Source organism: Oryx dammah, unplaced genomic scaffold, assembly GCF_014754425.2.
Source record: "Oryx dammah isolate SB20612 unplaced genomic scaffold, SCBI_Odam_1.1 HiC_scaffold_11232, whole genome shotgun sequence".
NCBI lineage: Eukaryota > Metazoa > Chordata > Mammalia > Artiodactyla > Bovidae > Oryx > Oryx dammah.
This window is the reverse complement of record NW_024080625.1, coordinates 5,635,321-5,656,716: the sequence shown is the minus strand read 5'-3', so window position 1 is coordinate 5,656,716 and position 21,396 is coordinate 5,635,321. Positions and strand designations below refer to the sequence as shown.

At 39.9% G+C, this 21,396-nt stretch overlaps 1 protein-coding gene across 1 annotated transcript in view; it reads left to right on the top strand.

Moving 5' to 3' along the window:
- Positions 1-12,562, top strand: part of LOC120861260 (transmembrane protein 117) — a 584,735-nt gene extending 572,173 nt beyond the window's left edge. The window contains exon 8 of the mRNA XM_040236882.1: positions 10,817-12,562. Coding sequence (XP_040092816.1) covers positions 10,817-11,463 — 647 coding nt within the window. The 3' untranslated portion in view covers positions 11,464-12,562. The remainder of the gene's footprint in view (positions 1-10,816) is intronic.
- Positions 12,563-21,396: the final 8,834 nt, after the last annotated feature.

Sequence of the window (21,396 nt, the reverse complement as noted above, 5' to 3'; positions counted from 1 at the left end):
GAGGATCATACTTTGAAAAATATAGCTACTGAGAAACATTTCCTGTAATCAGAATTCCTCTCATCTCAGCACTTATGTACTTTCTGTAAGTCTTATCAAACAAAACCCAAGGGGCAGAATACACATTCAATGGAAATGAGGTAGGGACATCCCTGGTGGTCCAGTGGTTAAGAATCTGCCTTGCAATGCAGAGGATCTGGGTTTGATCCCTGGTGGGAGAACTAGGATCCCACATGGAGTGCAACTCAGCCCATGTGCCACAACTACTGAGCCTGTGAGCTCCAGAGCCCATGTACCACAACTCGAGACTCTGTGTGGAGCAACGAAAGATCCTGCCAGACACAGTGAAGATCCTGCATGCCCCAACTAAGGCCTGATGCAGCCAAATAAACAAATAAAATTTTTAAATGGGGTAGTCAGTGAGAAAGGCATATCTGAGAGGGGTTAGAAAGTTCAGAACTGGGGCCAAAACAGAGGAGGTCCCAAAGCAGAGCATGACTGGAGAAAGGTTCAGAAGAAGCTGGAGACAGGGCTAGAAAAGGATCCTCCAGACTGCCAGACAGCTGTGTCTAATGCTTTCTGTGTTTGTTCTGCACCAGAAGAGCCTAGACAGGGATGGCTGGGATTCTTCCAGGGTCAAGGATGGCTTGATGGTCTCAATTATCATTTCTCTCTGATTTGGAAAAGACGTTCAGTGCATGCTGAGGCAATGGAATGTAAAGATTTGGTGTGTAGATTCCAGCTCTGCTACTAACCGGTGGCAGGGCCCTTGTCAAGCTCTTTAACCTCTTAGAGGTTCAGTATTTTCATCTGTTAAATGGGGACAGTGATGGTACTTATCCCATAGGATTGCAGTGAGGATGAAATTAATTAATATGTACAAGGCACTTAAAGCATTGCCTGCCGTGAAGCAAGCACTCACTAAGTTCTCACTGTTTTTAACCTAAAGCTTTTCCTTTTATCCATTCAGAATCTGCTTTCCCTATAATTCAAAAAATACTAGGTAGCCTGAGAGAGGGCTCTCTGATTATTTATCAACTATTCTGAGTTCTTTGCTGTTATGTAAATAGCAGTTATGTTCTGAGTCCTCGAGAAAGACAAAGCTAGGAATGAAAAAAAAATCTCTCTCCCAATGAAATGCTCTATATGTAGAGGGTTATCTGACACTGATGAGTTCCCATTGACATTTTAAAAGCCTTTAGGATTTGAGTATTTTTTAATCCTGATTCCTAGCTAGTTTTATTTATTCATGTCAGAAATAACTTGAATTGTTGCATCTGTTTAGCTCATCTGGATCCCCCCCGACAGATGGTTTGCTGCAGTATGTATGAGCTTTCATTTTATAAGCTGAGCTACAGCTTATAAAAATAAATCATCTCTTTTCCAAGGGTGTGTTAAAATATTTTTTTCTGGGAATTTTGACTTTGGTAATAAAGGGGATAAATGGTTAGTGATTTGGTCACACTGGTGCTTTTAGCTCAAGTCCACTGTTCATTATCCTAAAAGTAAATGCTAAATACAACCGTATAATTATCTCTTTCGCCCTCTCCCCTTTTACCTATAAGATGAGTGCAAAGATGGATTCAAAATATGATGTACCAAGTCTCTGGAGGCGAGAGAGGAATGGCCTCTCAATTCAGACTCTGAAGCTCCCCAAGTCCTATTAATGCCAGTCCCGTTGGAAGCTCTGCCATCTGCCATCCCAGTCAGACAAAAGAAGTGTCCCATTGGTGGCCATCATCTGAGTAAATTAGGAGAGGGTTGGGGGAAAGGCCAGAAGGAAGGCCTGTGCATCTGTGAGGAGAGAATTCACACTACTGGCACGACGAGACCCATGGGAACCTTTTGGCAAAAATGGAAAATGTAGCGGTAAACAAGCCTCCCTAGGTCTGTGTTCTGTTTCAGTTTCCTGAGCAGTGCGAGGGCAGAGGTGCTTCACAATGGCAAGAATGTGGAAAATAATGCATAAAAATAATGTCCTTCATTTTATTTCCATAGGTGCATGATTTCTGGCAAATTAGTTCCCAAGGATTGTTTTTTAAGGAGCTCTCCTGTGTCAATCAGATCTTGGAAAGTGCTGGCAAGGGCAGGCCAGTGGTCCGTCCAGCAGAATATTCTGTCTGGCAGAATTAGCAAGGGACTTGTTATAGGGAAATGCAATGCATCTTCTTCACCATGACAGTCCCCAATGATCATGAATTTATCCAAAGCATACAAGGATCTCTTGCTATTCTCTTAGTTATGAATTTTTCTGAACCTTTCCTGCAGCAATTTCCATTTCCAACACATTTGTGAAGCTCTAGCATTAACTGTTTACTTCTACCTAAAGCAGAAATTCCTTTTATTTGTCCCAAACTCATCTTCTTCAAGGCCATGGTTGCTCTGCCCATAGCCTGTCAGCCCTTGCTGCCCCTAAGCTGGTCTGTCCTGTCCAGACTGAGGTGTCCTGGGTTCATTTATGCGTAGATGAGGGTTTTTATAGTAAAACTCACATGCTTTTCAGATATTTCTCTTTATAGCCAGAAGAAAGACTTGAGATATATAACTAATCATATTCTTTAAGACATAAGTAGTTTGTTTTTCCCAATTTTCCAGACTTTATCTGATTTTAGCAGTATCTTAGAATTCACCAGATCATTGTGACGATGGCATTTGATTTGAAAGACTAGAACTTCACTCCTTGAAATTTTTCTGGACATAGTATTTCAGACTTTACTTATTGATTAATGGACACTTTCTGACTTAACATGTGTCTAAAACTAAACCAGGATCTAGGGAATACAGAGATGAGAATAGCATAGTTCCCAGTCTCAAGAAAGTCAGAGTGTGATGGTAATTGAATTCAGTACAACTTCACATCAGTTTCTTTTGCTTTTCATCATCACAAGTTTCTACCTCTATTCATCATATTGGATTATGTCCTAAAGGAGTAGTCTCCTACTTCAGAAAATAACAGTGACAAGAGAGGCATTTCGAGAAGCTATATTCATTTGCTTTTAAGTCTTGAGATAATTTACTAACTCAGTTATTATGAGTTCATGAACTTTTTAGTAAGTATCTTCGATTTGCTCAACCATCTCCTCATGACCCAAGCATTTAATGTGGTTTCTGGATATTCTTAAATTACCTGGTTGCAAGGGGGTGGGGGGTGGGGCCAGTATTAAAGAGCAGCTAACTCAGAGTGCCCTGTTTACACTGATCAGGTCTGGAATGAGAGGATATTGAACATGGCCAGGAAACCTATTACAGCACACTGTTACTTATTTAATTGTACAAACTTCATCTTCTTCAAGGTCAGAGTTTCCTGTGATCACATAATGGATGCTGGTGACTTTGTGGAGCATGACCACTGGGCATAGAGTCCGCCCAAATGGTGACACCACTTGCTATAGAGGTGCTAACAACACAGCTCAACCTCAATGCTAACTGGCTACCCTACTGAGTAAAAGAGTTTTTTTTTAATATTATAATTGCATATTTGAATCATGAAAGGTTCATTATAGGTAGAAATATCAGCACATATAGTATTTTTCCTTAGTTGAAAAAAATAACACTTTTCCCCAAACTCTTATCATTTCCTATGCTAAAATGAGGCTGATATTTAATGAAGAATTCTTTTAAAATTAACTAGCCCAGGATTCTCTAAGCTCCCACAAAGTAAAATGATAAAATTACCATCATAATATCATTTTTGCCAATCAGTAAGATTCATTACAAGCACACAACACAGGAAAGAAGCAATCCCACAACACCATGCAGGGATTTCTCATTAAAGGAGACAGTGAGGTATTTCGAGAAGGAGATAAATAGAAATAATGTATGGATTCTTACCCTTCCTCCTTGCTGATTTACATTATGCTATGTAGTTGAAACAACAGGGGGAAATGCAAAAACTCTCATACAATTAATGCCAAAATACCAAACCTCTTGTTGTGGTTGGTTGACTGTACATTCACAACAACACACGTGGAAAAATGGCAATAGAAGCACGGTTAGTCTTTTTCTTTTTCTGTGTCTTACACCTTTTCATGTGAGTCATTTCAGAGACTCAAATTTATTTTTTATGGTAAACAGGATTTCTGAGAATATACATCTGTTTTTTTAAGGAAAGCTTTCTCCACTGAAAAATGTGTATTGCATCTTTTTTGTCCTAATGGTGAGATTTCCTGCTCCATCATAAAACATTAAGGTTTAGGCAGTGTTTATTTCATAGACTCATCAAGAAGACTTTTAGAACTAGGAAGAAATCTTAGGGGTTATATAACTTAACTCCTTCACTTCATGGACAAGTACACTAAGTTAAGTTGTCCCACTTGATTTTGCTTTCTAGTTTGCTGCATCTCATAAATAATTTTTTAAAGAGGAGAGAATATTGCGAAGGTAACAAAACACTGTGTAGGAAAATGGAAAAAGGGACTGTAGAGAAAGATGGACATCCTTCCTCTGTACCGATGGACAAATGGAGCAGGAGTTTTGTCAGGTTGGCAGGACGCAAAAAGTAAGAAGAGCCGTTTCTTCTCTGTTTTCAGCAGTTGCATTTTCAACTGAGCAACTACAGCAGTGGGGGAAGGGCAAGGCTACCTTTGCAGAAGCAGAACAGGAAATAAATCAATAGAAATCCTGCCTCATCTAATTCTCTCCCTCCACACTTCCCCACCCCCACGTGGTCTCTCGGCTGTGGAAATGGAGTGCGGGTATGGGAGAATCTCTCCCCTGTTATTTAGCTTCACATTTTGTGTGCATTTCTCTGGACTGCAAGCTGTAGACAAATTATCAATTGCTAGGGATTTTTAACATGTTGAATATGCTGATTCACAATGCATATTTACATTTAGATACACACTGGGGCCTCTTAGGTAATTAGTTCAGTGAAAGTAAAAGTGTTAGTCGCTCAATCCTGTCTGACTGTAGCCCACTAGGCTCCTCTGTCCATTGAATTCTCCAGGCAAGAATACTGTAGTGGGTTGCCATTTCCTCCTCCAGGGGATCTTCCCACCCATGGATTGAACCCAGGCCTTCCACACTGCAGGTAGATTCTTTACCACCTGAGCCAGCAGGGAAGCCCAATTGGTCCAGTGATACCCACCTATTAATGTCACTGCTCAGTAATTCATTTTGTTTTATCCAAACTGAAACACTGAGGGTATATCTTTGTTAGAAACCGTTAACATGCTGTTCTCTCTACTTAGATGGTATATTAACTGGATTGAAGAAACAGAAAGAAGAAATTGTAGAAATAATACTACCCTACATTTTGGGCAAACAATATATTTCAGAAAACTCTCAAACACCACTTCTCATTGTGCTTGCATGCATGCTAAGTGGCTTGAGTCATGTCCGACTCTGTGTGACCCAATGGACTGTAGCCTACCAGGCCCCTCTGTCCATGATCTTCTCCAAGCAAAAATACTGGAGTGGGTTTCCATGCCCTCCTCCAGGGGATCTTCCTGACCCACGGTTTGAACTGGCGTCTCTTACATCTCTTGAATGGGCAGGCAGGTTCGTTACCATTAATTAGCATTACCTTGCAGGTCCACAACTTTCCATTATACCCTGTGAAATGAAAATGTCTCCTGCCATATTAATAAACAAGAAATGTCACAATCATCACCAATATCTGGCCTCCAAATGTGAAAGAGGACTCCCAAAACTGAGATCCAGCAGATGCTGCCACCCCCACAGAGATTGCTTAGGGGCTGGGGGAATGCAAGGAGCAAGGTGAACAGGGAAACAAGATTGGCCCCAGACAGCTGAGGTGCATGTGAAAGGAATGAATTCAGTGAGCCCAGAGGCTTGCATCTTCCTATACTTACAATGCTAAATTCCTTAACTTGACACCTGATCTTTGAAGTTCAAACTGCCCACTCCCTTTATTGCAAACTCCCTGACTTCCCCTCCTGCCTCCTTAGAGCAGTGTTGTCAGAACTACTTCCTAGATTTGGAGTCTTAAACCTTCCCTCCAAATAAAATAGCTCTCTACTTTCAGATTGTGACAATATTTTTTAGTCGACAATCATGATAATCCTTTGAAGTGGTTTGACGGGTGTCTGAGTAACCTGTATGCAGGTCGAGAAGTAAAAGTTAAAATCGGACATGGAACAAGAGATGGATTCAAAATTGTGAAAGGAGTATGTCAAGGCTGTATATTGTCACCCTGCTTATTTAACTTCTATGCAGAATACATCATGCAAAATGCTGGCCTAGATGAAGCACAAGTTGTAATCAAGACTGCCAGGAGAAATATCAATAACCTCAGATATGCAGATAACACCACCCTAATGGCAGAAAGTGAAGAGGAACTAAAGAGCCTCTTGATGAAGGTGAAAGAAGAGAGTGAGAAAGCTGGCTTAAAACTCAGTGTTCAAAAAACTAAGATCATGGTATCCAGTCCCATCACTTCATGGCAAATAGATGGGGAAACAATGGAAACAGTGAGAGATTTTATTTTCTTGGGCTCCAAAATCACTGCAGATGGTGACTGCAGCCATGAAATTAAAAGACACTTGCTCCTTGGAAGAAAAGCTATGATCAACCTAGACAGTATTTTAAAAAGCAGAGACATCACTTTGCCAACAAAGGTCCAGATAGTTGAAGCTATGGTTTTTCCAGCAGTCATGTATGGATGTGAGAGATGGACCATAAAGAAGGCTGAGCACCGAAGAATTGATGCTTTTGAATTGTGGTACTGGAGAAGACTCTTGAGAGTCCCTTGGACAGTAAGGAGATCCAACCAGTCAATCCTAAAGGAAATCAACCATGAATATTCATTGGAAAGACTGTCGTTGAAACTGAAGCTCCAGTATTTTGGCCACCTGATATGAAGAGTTGATTTATTGGAAAATACCCTGATGCTAGGAAAGATTGAGGGCAGGAGGAGAAGGGGATGACAGGGAAGGGGATGAGAGAGGAGGGGATGGTTGGGTGGCATCACTGACTCAATGGACATGAATTTGAGCAAACTTAGGGAGAAGGAAATGGCAACCCACTCCAGTATTCTTGCCTGGAGAATTCCAGAGACAGAGGAGCCTAGTGGGCTGCCATCTATGGGGTCTTACAGAGTCGGACACGACTTAAGCGACTTAGCAGCAGCAGCAGGGAGATAGTAAAGGACAGGGAAGCCTGGCATGCCATAGTACATGGGGTCACAAAGAGTCGGACATAATGGAGTAACTGAATAACAACACCAGTGTTATTCTCCATTTGACAGCACAAAAAATTGAATTTACATAGTTAACAAATAGAAGGGTTTGGGGGAAGAGGACAGAATCATAGAACTGGAAGGCATCTATTTCTGTTAACTTAATTTGAAACTAAAATTGTTGAGATCTGGAGAGGTTAAACTCATTACCCACATTGTACTGAGTATTTGATCTCCATCTGCTGGTGTCCAGGCTGCAGTTTTTGTCACTATGATTCCCTTCTCACAAATCAGTAAAGATGTGTTAGAGCAGAGTAATGGTATCCATGTCAGGCAACACATTCTTAACTGGTATCTCCTTCCTCTTGTCTTAATATATGGACACCAGGTCACTTGAGAAGTGACATAACATGATTTTTTAATGTGAATGTTTAGTGGTCAGGCTGACCCAGCACCATTCAACTTGGGTAGAGAAAATAATTTGGAAGTATGAAAAAAAGCTCTTTCTATCTGCAGGGTTCCTTCAGTTTGATCACTGTACATACACTATCACTTTTTTCCCTGATTTTTTTTTCCTTTTACTGTTATTCACTGAGCATCTTCTAGCCACCAGAAAAGCATCCTTCTCTAAGCTTCATGAGCATTCCTTTTTTTCCTTTCTGATTCTGTGGTGCTGCTTATGTACAATTTCTGACATCATTACCCTAGAAACAGAAACCCCATATGGGAGACTGCTCTATTCATGAGCTGATAAATGTGATCTAAGCAGGGTTTTTCCAAGGGGCTTTGTGAGCTCAGATGGTAAAGAATCTACCTGCAGTGTAGGAGACCCAGGGGAATACCTTCTCCAGTATTCTTGCCAGGAGAATTCCATGGATAGAGGAGCCTGTTGAGCTACTATCCAAAGGGTTGGAAAGATTCAGACATGACTGAGAAATTAGCACTTTTTTCACTTTTTGACTCACAAAGTTGATGGTCAGTCATACAGTTTCAAGGACCTCTTCCCCTCCCCATAGCTTCATAACCGATGTCGTTTACAAAAGGAGAATAAGTATGGATCTCCTACAACAGAGAAGGACCCAAAACCCCTCTCCTAATTGCTCCAATTCGGAGAAGGCGATGGCACCCCACTCCAGTACTCTTGCCTGGAAAATCCCATGGACGGAGGAGCCTGGTAGGCTGCAGTCCATGGGGTTGCCAAGAGTCGGACACAACTGAGTGACTTCACTTTCACTTTTCACTTTCATGCATTGGAGAAGGAAATGGCAACCCACTCCAGTGTTCTTGCCTGGAGAATCCCAGGGATGGGGGAGCCTGGTGGGCTGCCATCTCTGGGATCACACAGAGTCGGACATGACTGAAGTGACTTAGCAGCAGCAGCAGCAGCAGCAGCAGCAACTGCTTCAATCACGAAAGCTACAAACTTCGTGCCTCTATGACACTGAATGAGAATCCCTGAACTTTTCATATCACCTGTCTCTCATTTTGCTGTGCCTTCTTTTCCTATGATAGTCTCCATTCTTTCCCTTCTCTCTGCCCTGTCTCTTCCACATTAGCTGATCTTTTTCTGTACATTATTATATCTGCAGCATAATAAAAACATATACTAAAAGAAGCATAACATTTTCCAAACTGTTCCCTCTCCTCCTTTTCTACCACATGAATTGCTACTTCCTTCAAAATCCTTTCTGCAGAAGTTAGCACTCAATTTTTAGTCCGTTTTCTCAACGTCTTCAGCTTTGTGGTTTGTATCACTCCTTCGGCACCTCTTAGATGTGGCCTCTGATTATTATTATTTATCTGTTGATGTCTCTGTTCTGTTTTCTCCCATAAGGTATAAGTTCCTTCCTTGAAGGCAGTGACATGTGCCCTCAGGACCTACTAAGGTGTCCTCCACAGAGTCTATTATGAATGCAGTGAATATCTGGCAATGATGCCTGCCTTTGTATTTGGTGGAATTTCTCTGGCTTGAGCTTTCTTGATTTATTTTACGGTTGATTCTGTTTTCATTTTGAAGATACAAGAGGGCAGGAGCGGCTTGAACTTAACAGTTACGAGGTATTATAAGCATCTTTTCATATCTGGAGATGTTTCCAGTGTCCCCACTTTAATTTATAGTTTGGGTGTGCCAAATTAATCATTCAGGCAAGAATTCTCATTACAAATATTATAAACCCTGTATAGTGGAATGATTTTAGGACAGGCAGTTATAATTTCCCTTCCTGTGGTTTAAATAAATTCTCTTCATAGAGAAGTTGTACCTTTCCATGCAAATGAAGACATTATCATGACTTAGGTAAGGCTTTGATGATAATAATAGTGACAATTACTGAGTTCCTATTATATAGCAAACATTGTGCTTAGTATATAATAATCTCATGAAATGTTAACCGCTTTAATAAGTACTGTTATTTTCTGCTTGTAAAGAAATTGGAGTTTGGAGAATTTAAGCAACTAACTCAAGTTAATGTAGCTAGTAGGTTTTGGAATCCAGACAAGGATTTGGGAAAGCCCTCATATTTGCACATTATAGGAGCTTGAAAATGTGTAAGGATGATGATAAAATATTTTCCTAACCTCCTTTCCTCCACCCAAGGTCATATTTAAGCTATGTGTTCTATTGAAGTATGTATTACAAAATACGTGTTTACCAGTTTTAGTTTAAGACGTTTTCCCAAGATCCTAGCTGTCATGTGAGGCTGTAACTTAATAATGTTCAATATAATTATTTTTAAACACAAAATAATTTTGGCATATATAATAATTATAACTAAAGCTTTTAGAATCTGTAAATATATCACATTATTTGCTATAGCAAAACTATGAGGTGTTACTAAGCTAACACTTCATACTGTAAAATTTGGAACGAATTATAATAAAAATTGTAATGGAATATAGTATCCCTTCAAAGTTTTTCCACATTATTTCCATTTAAAGATGCAAAGATTTCACTAGATAATATGTCTCTAAATAATATCTTATTTATATAGGACTTTTAAATCCTACAAAGAAGTCATAGTGGTTATAGTCTCTCCAAATCATATCTTCTAAAGCTTTGGTTATATTTATATGTCTGATGAATGGATTCTGTTCAGTGAGAATTTGATGCAATTATTTTTAAAGTCTTGAAATGAATGCTCAAGGATTATTGATCTGAACCACATCGACTAATAGTTTAATCAACAGGTCACCAACAAACAGCAATGTGAATTCAATTGATGCACTGTTGTGCTTACATTGCAAAATGATTTATTTCTTTCCCAGACATAATTACAAAACCGTAAGAGATATTCAATCATATGTTGGACTTTTCTAAGAATTTTATTAGAACTTGTTTTTAAACCTTAATTGAAATGTTCTAGAGAATAACCTACATGAAAGCCAATTAGAGTATAGTGGTGGTACCTTAAAAGCCAAGAGACTTTGTCTAGTTAGTGTAAATACCATAAATTACTGGCTCTGGGATCAAGAATTACATTTTCACATGCTTAACATCCATTTAGTAAATTCCCTTTGCCAATTGACTTAATGGCAGCATAGTACTCTCAAAAAATTGTTAACATGTCTAAAACATTAACAGTTTATGCTATAATACCATTATCTCCATTTTATAGGAGAAAACCCTATTGCAGTTTTATCAGTCTTTGACTAACACACAGTATTTCTTTTTTAATGCAGGCAAATGGTTTAACTATGGAATTATCTTTCTCGTCTTGATTTTGGATCTTAATATGTGGAAGAATCAGATATTTTATAAGCCTCATGAATATGGACAGTATATTGGCCCAGGACAGAAGATATATACAGTCAAAGACTCAGAGAGTCTAAAGGATTTGAACAGAACCAAGCTATCCTGGGAATGGCGGTCCAACCACACCAACCCTCGGACTAATAAAACTTATGTTGAGGGAGACATGTTCCTCCACAGCAGGTTCATAGGGGCAAGCCTCGATGTCAAGTGTCTGGCTTTTGTTCCAAGTTTAATAGCTTTTGTGTGGTTTGGATTCTTCATTTGGTTCTTTGGACGGTTTTTGAAAAATGAGCAAGGCATGGAGAATCAAGACAAAACTTACACTCGCATGAGAAGGAAATCCCCCTCAGAACACAGCAAGGACATGGGAATCACAAGAGAAAACACCCAGGCCTCGGTGGAAGACCCACTGAATGACCCCGCCTTGGTGTGCATCAGGTCTGACTTCAATGAGATCGTCTATAAGTCTTCCCACCTAACATCGGAGAACTTGAGCTCGCACTTGAATGAATCAGCCAGCACCACTGAGGGTGATGGGGATCCAACGACTTCTAAAAGTACGCCGACGAACTAGATCCACTTTGGGGGAAAGCACAAAGAGCAGCCTTGAGTGTAACTTTCAGAAGTTAGTCTTTCCTTTTGTAAATGTGAGGTTTACATAGCGTTAGGTAAAGGAATACAAATGATGCCACAACGGTGCTCAACATGCTTTTTCTAGGACTCATTGTTTTCTATTTGTATTATTATGATACCTGTGCCTACAGTATATCTAACAGTCCTCTAGAGATTGCTTTTCACAGTTGCACAAGCTATTTACTGACTTTACAGCCTACTAGATTAGCTGGTTACCCGCGTATCCAATGTTCAACCATAGTGGTGCCTTGAGACATTAAACTTTTTAACTGTACCAGAAATGAAGCGTGGAACAGTTCTCTAACCTACTTCACATGGGGTTTTTTTTGTATACAATTATTTTCATCTCCACTTGATGTCTGAGCAGGAAACAGATATAGCCAAGATGTGGTTCAGAAAGTATGTCTTGCTTTCTTATTCAGCAGTGGAGTTGGTGACTTTGACAGCTGGACTGCAGAGAAGCATAGTGATTACCTTTGAATTTTTATTGGCTTCCTGCCAAATACAAATACAGATGCAGAATTCAGTAATAGGAGAACACTAATCCAGCATGGGTCACTACTTGTGAAATGTGACTTTCTCCAACCAGTAATTGCAATTAGATGATAATATATAATTATGTTTTCCTAATTACAGATAAATTGCTACCTGATTAAAAATCCTGCCCTTCACCTTTGGGACCAAAGGTTGAGAGGCACAGTTAGGTAAACTCTGAAGTTTATTGGCATTTACACAAAGCCCTAGAAAACCAAGGAACTGAAGTTTTAATCATGTGAGGGTTGTGCAGCCTACCATCTACAATATTTGTACATCTTTCTGTAAATATGGCTTTGGACAGTGAAAACTGAAAAACATATGCCAACCCTTAGCAGGGGAACACCTCTAAAAATCATGCCATGGAACTTTGTGAGGTAGAAAAGAAGATGCGCATGAAAAAGTCTGTTTATTGGCTTCTTTTGTGTGTGTGTTTTTGTGTTGTTTTCCTTTTTTTTTAAGAACTAAACATCGCACATTAATAAATCAGAATTATACATCAGTAATTATGTGATCTAGTTTTTTATTTATAATAGAAGGATCAGTTGTATCTTAATTTAACAACAGCACCCCCCACCTTTTTTTTAACTCAAAGCCAGGCAAGCTAAGAAATGGGACAATCCCAACTTGCTTCTAATTTTGTTTCATAAATTGTGGTTACATGTTTCTTGAGGGGGTTGAGGAAGATTCACTTTTAAGGCAAAATTATTTTCTTGTCACATACCAACGTAGCTCTCTTTTGTCTTTATGATTTTTTAAAACCTCTCTTGTTTTGATCTATCTGCTTTTAAGCTTGCTGCATGTTGAAATTAGCATGCATAACAGAACTATGCATTTATCTGTCCCTTGGGAGTCAGCTTTAATAAACATCTTTCTACCATTGTTTGCTCAGCAATTGGAACCATCCCCCTGCTGTTTCTTTTACCTTTAATAGCATGCATGGGGTACTTAGGAACATAAATATCTCTGGCACTAAAACTGCAGAGATCAAGCTCACTATGGTAACCCATTGCCCCTTCTGTGCAAAGGAACTTACCACATTATCCCTGATATGTAGGAACATTGGCCATTACCAAATCTCCATAGCATGGAGCATTCAACTTTTGGCTCTGGGACAAGTAGATAATGCCATTTAAGACTATATTTTTATTTTTTCTGAAAGTCATTGTCTTGTAGAATGAGGAAGGAATTGATTTAGAAAGTGGGTGTTATTATCCATATGTAGTCCTTATTAAAATATTATTTGAGGATCTTTACATGGCTCTTGAAGAAGAACTTCAAGAAGGAATCTTGTCAGCAGAGATAAGATAAAAAACAAACCAATCCATCAACCTTAGAGCACTATGCTTAGGTGATTTAGGGGGTTTCCTGGAGAAACTGGATATCAGCTGATATGAAAATATGTCTTTAAAGTTTCCATGAATTTTAGTATCAAATGGAATAATTTCCAAGGATGACATTTTAATAGTCAAACAAGATTCAAGCTTTCAAAGGCTTCCAGTGTTCAGTTGTATAGACCACTCTTGACCTTGTATTCTGCACATGGGTCTCCTTCCTTTTGCTACCTCTTTTGTTGTATTACACATTCCATTTGTACCTATTCCAACTAAGGATTAGGAAATGAAATAAAATCAAAGTCAAAATCACACCCATCCATACTTAGTCTCAGATCTGGACTTATATGTCACTGGGTTATGACTCCACAGAGCTTTATGAATACCAAAACTTTTGGACTATCAAGGACACTTAAAAAATGTGTAGTAAATTCAGAAAATGGAGAGTTAAAAGAAGAGGATTAAAAATTACTAACCAAAATTCTAAAGAAAGCATAACAAATGTGATGACTTAATTGCTGTGATGCTTAAGGACTATAAACAATTATATTTCTACTGTTCAGTAATTATAGTATTTTCTTGTGTGCAGTGTAGAAATTGTACTAATTTGACATGATTTTAGTATCCTGTATCATAGAGTACTTCATTAGCAGTTTAAATGGAAAATTAAATAAACACTTGAATTTATGCCTTATATTCCTAGATATAAATCTTATCATCACATACCCATTTAAATCAGATAACCACAGTCAGTTATCTCATCTCCCCATGGTGGCTCCTTATTGTGTTCACTTATCTTCTTGCACATATCTAAGATCATCAGCGAATCCTATTAGAAATGTTAAGAATTATTTCTTCTTCATTTATTCTGAGTCCTCAGACACAGAACCCCCTGTCACCTTGATAGCATCAGATTTCACATGTAGTGTCCGGTGGTACTACCTCTGACAAGACAACAGAAAGTTGTTCAACACAGACACTCATATCTGAAAGTAAGAGTCGATAGCACTGTCATATCTCATGACCGGGCTCTACGAGCAATTCTGTTACACTCTTTGGCTGTCTTGAGTCCCATGCATTCATGCTAAGTCACTTCAGTCATGTCTGACTCTTTGCAATGCCGTTGACTACAGCCCATCAGGCTCCTCTGTCCATATGGATTCTCCAGGCAAGAACACTGGAGTGGGTCTCCTTGTCCTCCTCCAGGGGATCTTGCCAATCCAACGACTGAACCCACATCTCCTGTGTATCCTGCTTTGCAAGCGAGTTCTTTACTGTTGAGCGACTAGGGAAGATAGTTTGTGATGGCAACTGTATTACCTGACACTCAGCCAGAATCTCAGCACCCTACCATTTCTTAACACTTAGTTGTCCTCACTGCACACTGACAGCTCACTCTTGCGTTATTGTTGTTGTTCAGTCACTAAGTTGTTTCCAACTCTTTGCGACTCCGTGGACTGTAGCCTGCCAGTTCCTCTGTCCATGGGATTTCCCAGTCAAGAATACTGGTGTGGCTAGCCTATTTCCTTCTCCAGGGAAAGCATCCTGACCCAGAGATCAAACCCACATCTCCTGCACTGGCAGGCAGATTATTTACTTCTGAGCCACCAGGGAAGCCCTCGTTCTTGGTTGCTGCTGCTGCTGCTAAGTCGCTTCAGTCGTGTCCAAGTCTGTGTGTCCCCATAGACGGCAGCCCACCAGGGTCCTCCATCCCTGGGATTCTCCAGGCAAAAACACTGGAGTGGGTTGCCATTTCCTTCTCCAATGCATGAAAGTGAAAAGTGAAAGGGAAGTCGCTCAGCCATGTCCAACTCTTTGCAACCCCATGGACTACAGCCGACCAGGCCCCTCCATCCGTGGGATTTTCCAGGCAAGAGTACAAGAGTGGGGTGCCATTGCCTTCTCCCATTCTCAGGTATGCAACCCCAATCTGGGTATTGTGCTTTTATTGACTTTTCTCTCTCAGGTGGAGATGTGACTTCCTACACTCTCTGGCCTGATTTCCCCCAGCTTTGTTCTGCAGAACTAAACTCCATCCACGCTCTACCATCTGCCTAACCTTCTCTTTCTGTTATAAATATCCATGTCATTTTCCAATTATCTTCAACAAGAGTGACTTGTAAGCCACAAATGCTACATCTCAACTTCTCTAATTGTTCAATTATAGTACATCCTGGTCCAGCCTGAACAGTCAGACACGAGCCGAAGAGTCAGACACAACTGAGCGACTTCACTTTCACTCTATCTGGCCCGATTTCCCCCAGCTTTGTTCTGCGGAACCAAACTCTATAATCTATTAACCACTCTGCCCTTAGGCAGGAGAGAGCAATTGAATCAGTTCTGCAACAGATAAACTGGCACTTTTCTTCTTTATCCCTATTTTTATTTTTAAACATGTTTGTGTACATGCGGTTGTGATTAACGAGAACAAACATAGATAAGAGACCCAAGGTCAGGCACGTTGCCTTGCTACTACTGTTCAGGCTGGACCAGGCTGTACTATAATTGAATAATTAGAGAAGTTGAGATGTAGCATTTGTGGCTTACAAGTCACTCTTGTTGAAGATAATTGGAAAATGACATGGATATTTATAACAGAAAGAGAAGGTTAGGCAGATGGTAGAGTGTGGATGGAAACGCAGCAAGGAAGTCTTGGAAACGAAAAATGGCAGATTTAGTGCAAATGGGCCTTGAAACTTCAGGGAATGGAGGGTGGTTATTGTCAAAGGAACTTCAATATGAAGTTATCATGAGGGCAGTACTCCTGCCTGTTAGGCAGGAGACTCAAAAAGATATTGAATGCAACTGAGGGGGTGACACAAAAGGTTGGATGGTTTCCTAAGCATCCTTACACTCAAATGGTGCTGCGTCTGCCCCAGGGAGTGTGATGAGACCCAAAAGTGGGGGTATGAGACCTTGGAAACAAACTACAGACATAGGTGTTGGTGAAGGGGGCAACACGAGAAGAGAAGGACGAGATCAACATGTGATAGTTGAAAGGCTGCAGCTTCCTTGATGAGAGATCAGACATGAGGGCAATGTCTGTAGTGTATTATTAACATATAAAAGCTGACATCTTGTGAACAAAAATATCTTGCGGATCCTTTGGGATAGACATTCTGAAAATTTTTAGTGAGAAACACTAAAAATTTAGTGAGAAACACTAAAAAAAGTTAGGTAGTATTATTATTATTTTAACATATGTAAAATATCACTGATTTTGAGTGTAAAATACCACTGATTTTGAGTGTGAAGTATCAGTTACTTTATTTCAGAGAATATGAAACACATCTAATATATTTCATAGGCTTATTTCTTTTTTTTTTTTTTATTTAGGGATTCAGATCAGTACATTTATTATTTAAAAGAGGAAGAAACATGCCAGCAAGGAATACAATCCTACATAGGCTTATTTCTAAGCTCTGTCTTCTAACATAATTTTTCATAAGGTTTCAAGTTTTTTAACACAACATAATTTTACTACTAGCTTTTTTAAGTGCTTAACCTGCATGATTGAGAAAGACCACTATAATTTACAGCTGAGAACTACGGTAATAAAACAGATTTATAGATGTTCCTCATCTTAAATATTTTGTTCTGTCTAGATCTTTGTTCATTCTTCATATCAATATTATACCATTTTGATTATTTTCTATGTGCAAACTATCGGATTTAATCCTCCCATTAACCATTAAGAGTAAGTATGGACTCCATAGACTGTAGCCCTCCAGGCTCTTCTGTCCATGGGATTCTCCAGAGAAGAATACTCTAGTCGGTTGCCACTTCCTCCTCTAGGTGATCTTCCCGACCCAGGGATTGAAGCTGTATCTCCTACGTTGGCAGGCGGATTCTTTACCACTGAACCACCTGGGAAGCCCTAATTTAATCTCATAGATGATGAAATAGGTTCAGAGAGGTTTATTAACTGGGCCAAGATAATAAAGCTAGCAAATACAGAGTTAAGATTTGAAGCCAAATTTGCCTGAATCCAAAGCCCCATTATTTTCCATTACAATCCTTCATAAAGATCCATCGAAACTAGAGTATCTTTCAAACAGGATCTTTGGTGAGGATGACCTGAGAAGTAGTTGTAAGACCATAATATGCATGCTTTCTAGCAATTCTTATCTCTCAAGAATCTAAATTAAATAATTGCAAACAGCTGTCTGGAAGCAATTTGCAAGTTAAATCATATAATTGAAACAGGTAAGTTTGAATTAAATGGCATTTATTGCCAGGTGTTCTGATTTAAGCTACATTTATAGAACCACAACACAGATTTGTCCTAATACAATCTCCAACATTGGAACTGGTTTCTTACATGGTTTCCTTTCCTGGTGGGAAAGGAAAGAATGGACCTCTGCATGTTTTAAATGAACCCTCTGGCAGATGCCAGAGTAATAATATGTAGTTATAAATATTTAAACTATAAAAAGTGCTTAGTAATTGGCCAGTTTTAGAAAGCATAATTTGAACATGGACTCTGGAAACAATCATATTTTGAAGTAATCATCCATAATTTATCATTTAAGTCTTTACCAAGGTGAGTAAGCTATATTGTGATAAATAAGCACTGATCTTGAAAATATGACCCTTGAACACTATGAACTTTAGTTTCTAATCCATAAAATGGGAATAGCTCACAGAGTTTTTGAAAAGAATAAACTTAGACTGCACGTGAACACATCCTGTGAACAGCAACAAGCCGTGCAGGTGGGAGGTAATGTCCCAGGCCTGAGGTTCAGGTCCCTCCAGTGCTCATCTTTCAAGGGAGCTCGGGGGCTTGCCTTCACCAGCAGCTCCACACAGCGTTCAATGTGGTTAGCCTGTTTGTTCGCAGTTTTCTGTCTCTCTGTAATGGTTTTGAACTCTGCAAACTGCAATGTAATCCCTTTTCACTTTTAACAGAAGTTCAGATTCCTTAGTTTGGAGCAAGTGGCTAAATTGTCTGAAATCAATGACCATAATCCCTTGGAGCTGCTGAGCCAAACTTATTCCTCAAGGTTTCCTCTGCTCTAGAGTTCTTCAATTATTTCCTTTCTTTTATGATTGCTTTACTAGCTTCTCCTATCAGGACTTTCTCATCGTGCCGGTAATCCACCACCTTTCATAAATCCTGAAGTGAAAGGGCTTGTGTCCTCACATTTAGACAAGAGCCAACACACGCACACCTGAGCCCCTGCCCTTCAGCATCTTCCAAGTGTATTAGGATGCAGTTGGGGTAGCCATTTCTGAATCAGGGTGTTGCTCCAGCCTTGACTTTCAGAAAAAGCCCAACTGCATAGCCCATGGCATTAAGGTGATGCTTCGGCCAAGCCGTGGTGCTTCAAAGAATGACATTTAAAAACAGGATTGTGGTTTTCCATTCAGCTTAGAGACATTTGCCTTGAATACATTATTTTATCTGGATAGTTCAGTTAACTTCAATCTAACCAACATGAGAAAAGATTTGTACTTAAAAATCACTCTTGAATGAAACAAAATGTGTAAGATGGGAGAAAAAGCAATGGCCAAATCGAGAAAGACAACTCTAACAATTACTATTGACAATGATGAAATTACTATAAAACTATCTTTGAACAAATCATAATGTTCCTGAATTTTCTGAGCAATATTTAGAGTTTCAAAGATGCCAGAAAGCCGGCAGATTCTGCCATTTACATAACCAAATGGCCTCCGGTGGGAATAGATTGCATTTGGTTTGGGTCTCACAGGCCTTGTCTCCCACTGTCTGTCATTATCACTTACTGCCACACAGAGATCTCATCGTCTGTTCCCAGGATAGCTGCAGTGTTCTTCCCAATGCTTGCCTTTATCCAGTGTAATCCGTTTTCCACACGTTAATGAAACAATCTTTCTAAATCTGGTCATATTACTTTACCTTTTCAGTGACCACTTATTGCTCAGTTAATAGTTTTTAATATTATTGTACACAAATGCAAATTCCCTATGCTTACACATAATAGGATTTCATTTCTTGCTCATGTTACAACTGAATCAGGTGTCCACTGGGTGACCTTCCATTCAGCCATTTGGAGATCCAGACATATTCCAACAATGGTTCCTTGACTCTAGAGTTTTCTGTGTATTTAAAAAATGACGTCTGGTGAGAAAAGAGAGAAGGTGAGGAAAATCTCACAGTAGGCTGTAGGAACAGACCTAGAAGTGCCCTACGTTACATCATTTTCAGCATGTGTGTGCTCAGTCACTCTGTGTGTTCAACTCTTTGTGACCCTGTAGACTATAACCCACCAGGCTCCTCCATCCATGGGATTTCCCAGCCAACAGTACTGCAGGGGGTTGCCAATTCCTCCTCCAGGGGATCTTGCTGACTTAGAGATTGAACCCACATCTTCTGCCTGCATCTCCTGAATTGGCAGGCAAATTCTTTACCACTTGAGCCACCTGAGAAGCGCATGCCCTTGGCCAAAATTCTGTTTCAGGGTCTGCCTAACCACAAGGGATTCTGGGAAACACCTTTAGCTCCCTGCTTACAAAGGACAGGGACAATTTTTGTAATTTCTAGTTGGAGAAGCATTTACAAAATGTAAACCCAGTCATGACTCACATCTAGAAGTTCAAACTCAGTGGCTTTAGGATAGAACTGCCACTGAGTTGAGTTTTTAAAGTCCCATAGGTGACTGTCTCACAAACATCAATTCAGGGATCATTGCTAAAGTGCAGAATTCGCTCTGGCACTAAAGACTGTCTCTGACTTCCATGCCCACAGGGTTCTGATCATCCAACCATGTTTAACTACTTACTACTCCCCTAGTGAGCCTCCATATCACTTAACCCTGCTGTTGCCAGTGTCTCCTGTTTGAAATACCCTTTTCCACCATGACCCCTAGGATTAACCCAAGTATCATCTCTTTAAGGCTTTCTTCACCTTCCAAACTGAAAATGACTACCCATATATGACCCACTTTCATCTAGCAAAGCGTCTTTAACATTCTCTTTCTTTATAGGTTTGCATATCTGAATCTACTATTCAATTATAAAGTCCTTGATCTTGCATATAGCAATGACTTGAGGTAAAATTTGACGGAATAGCTATATAGTGAAGCAGTGTACTTGTACTTAGAACTGTCTCATTTGAGTAGCATAATATTCTCAAATTCTCTGACCCCCTTGATGATAAATGTTGTAAGAGAATGGACTCAGCCAAACAATTTCTTTCAGTTAGGTGGGAAATAGGATAAATGTTTGCATTTGAGCTGGGGCATGAGGGGTATACTAGCCAGGGCTGTCTAGAGAAACAGAGCCAATAGAACATAGAGATACAGAAGATGTACAGATATGTGCATATAGATATGAAGATTTATTACGAGGAATTACCTCAAAAGATAGTAGAGGCAAAGAAGGCCCACAGCTGCTCTCTGCAAGCTGGAGACCCAGAAAACTGGTGATGTAATTCAGAGCTCTAAGGCCTGAGAACCAGTGGAACTGATGCCACAAATCTCAGTACAAGGGCAGGAGAAGATGAGAGGAGACGTTCAATCTCAATTAGCAAAGCAGAGAGGAAGTGGACTGCTCCTTTCTCTGACTTTCCATTCTCTTCAAGCCCTAAATAGATTGCATGGTAGCAAACCCTAGGCAACCATGGCCCTGGGTTTCCCTATTGGCTCAGTGTTAAAGAATCCACCTGCCAATTCAGGAGACACAGGTTCGACCCCTGGGGTGGAAAGATCCCTGAGAGAGGGAAATGGTAACCCACTCCAGGGTCTTGTCTGGGAAATCCCAGAGTGAGGGATCGTAAAAACGATTAAACTCAGTGACTGAACAATAGCAACAATGCATGGCCCCTCAAATTGACACATACAATTAACCAAAATCTCATTGAAATGGAATGTCACAATTGAGCAAGAAAATGTGTACAAATTCTTCCTTAGGTAAAGGAGGCTCAAGATAGGTGCTGTGAACCAAACCAGGACAAAGCATGAGAGGCAATTAAAACAAAGAGCAGCCAATCAGCGTGGCAACTGGAAGTCCATGTTCCAGGCCAT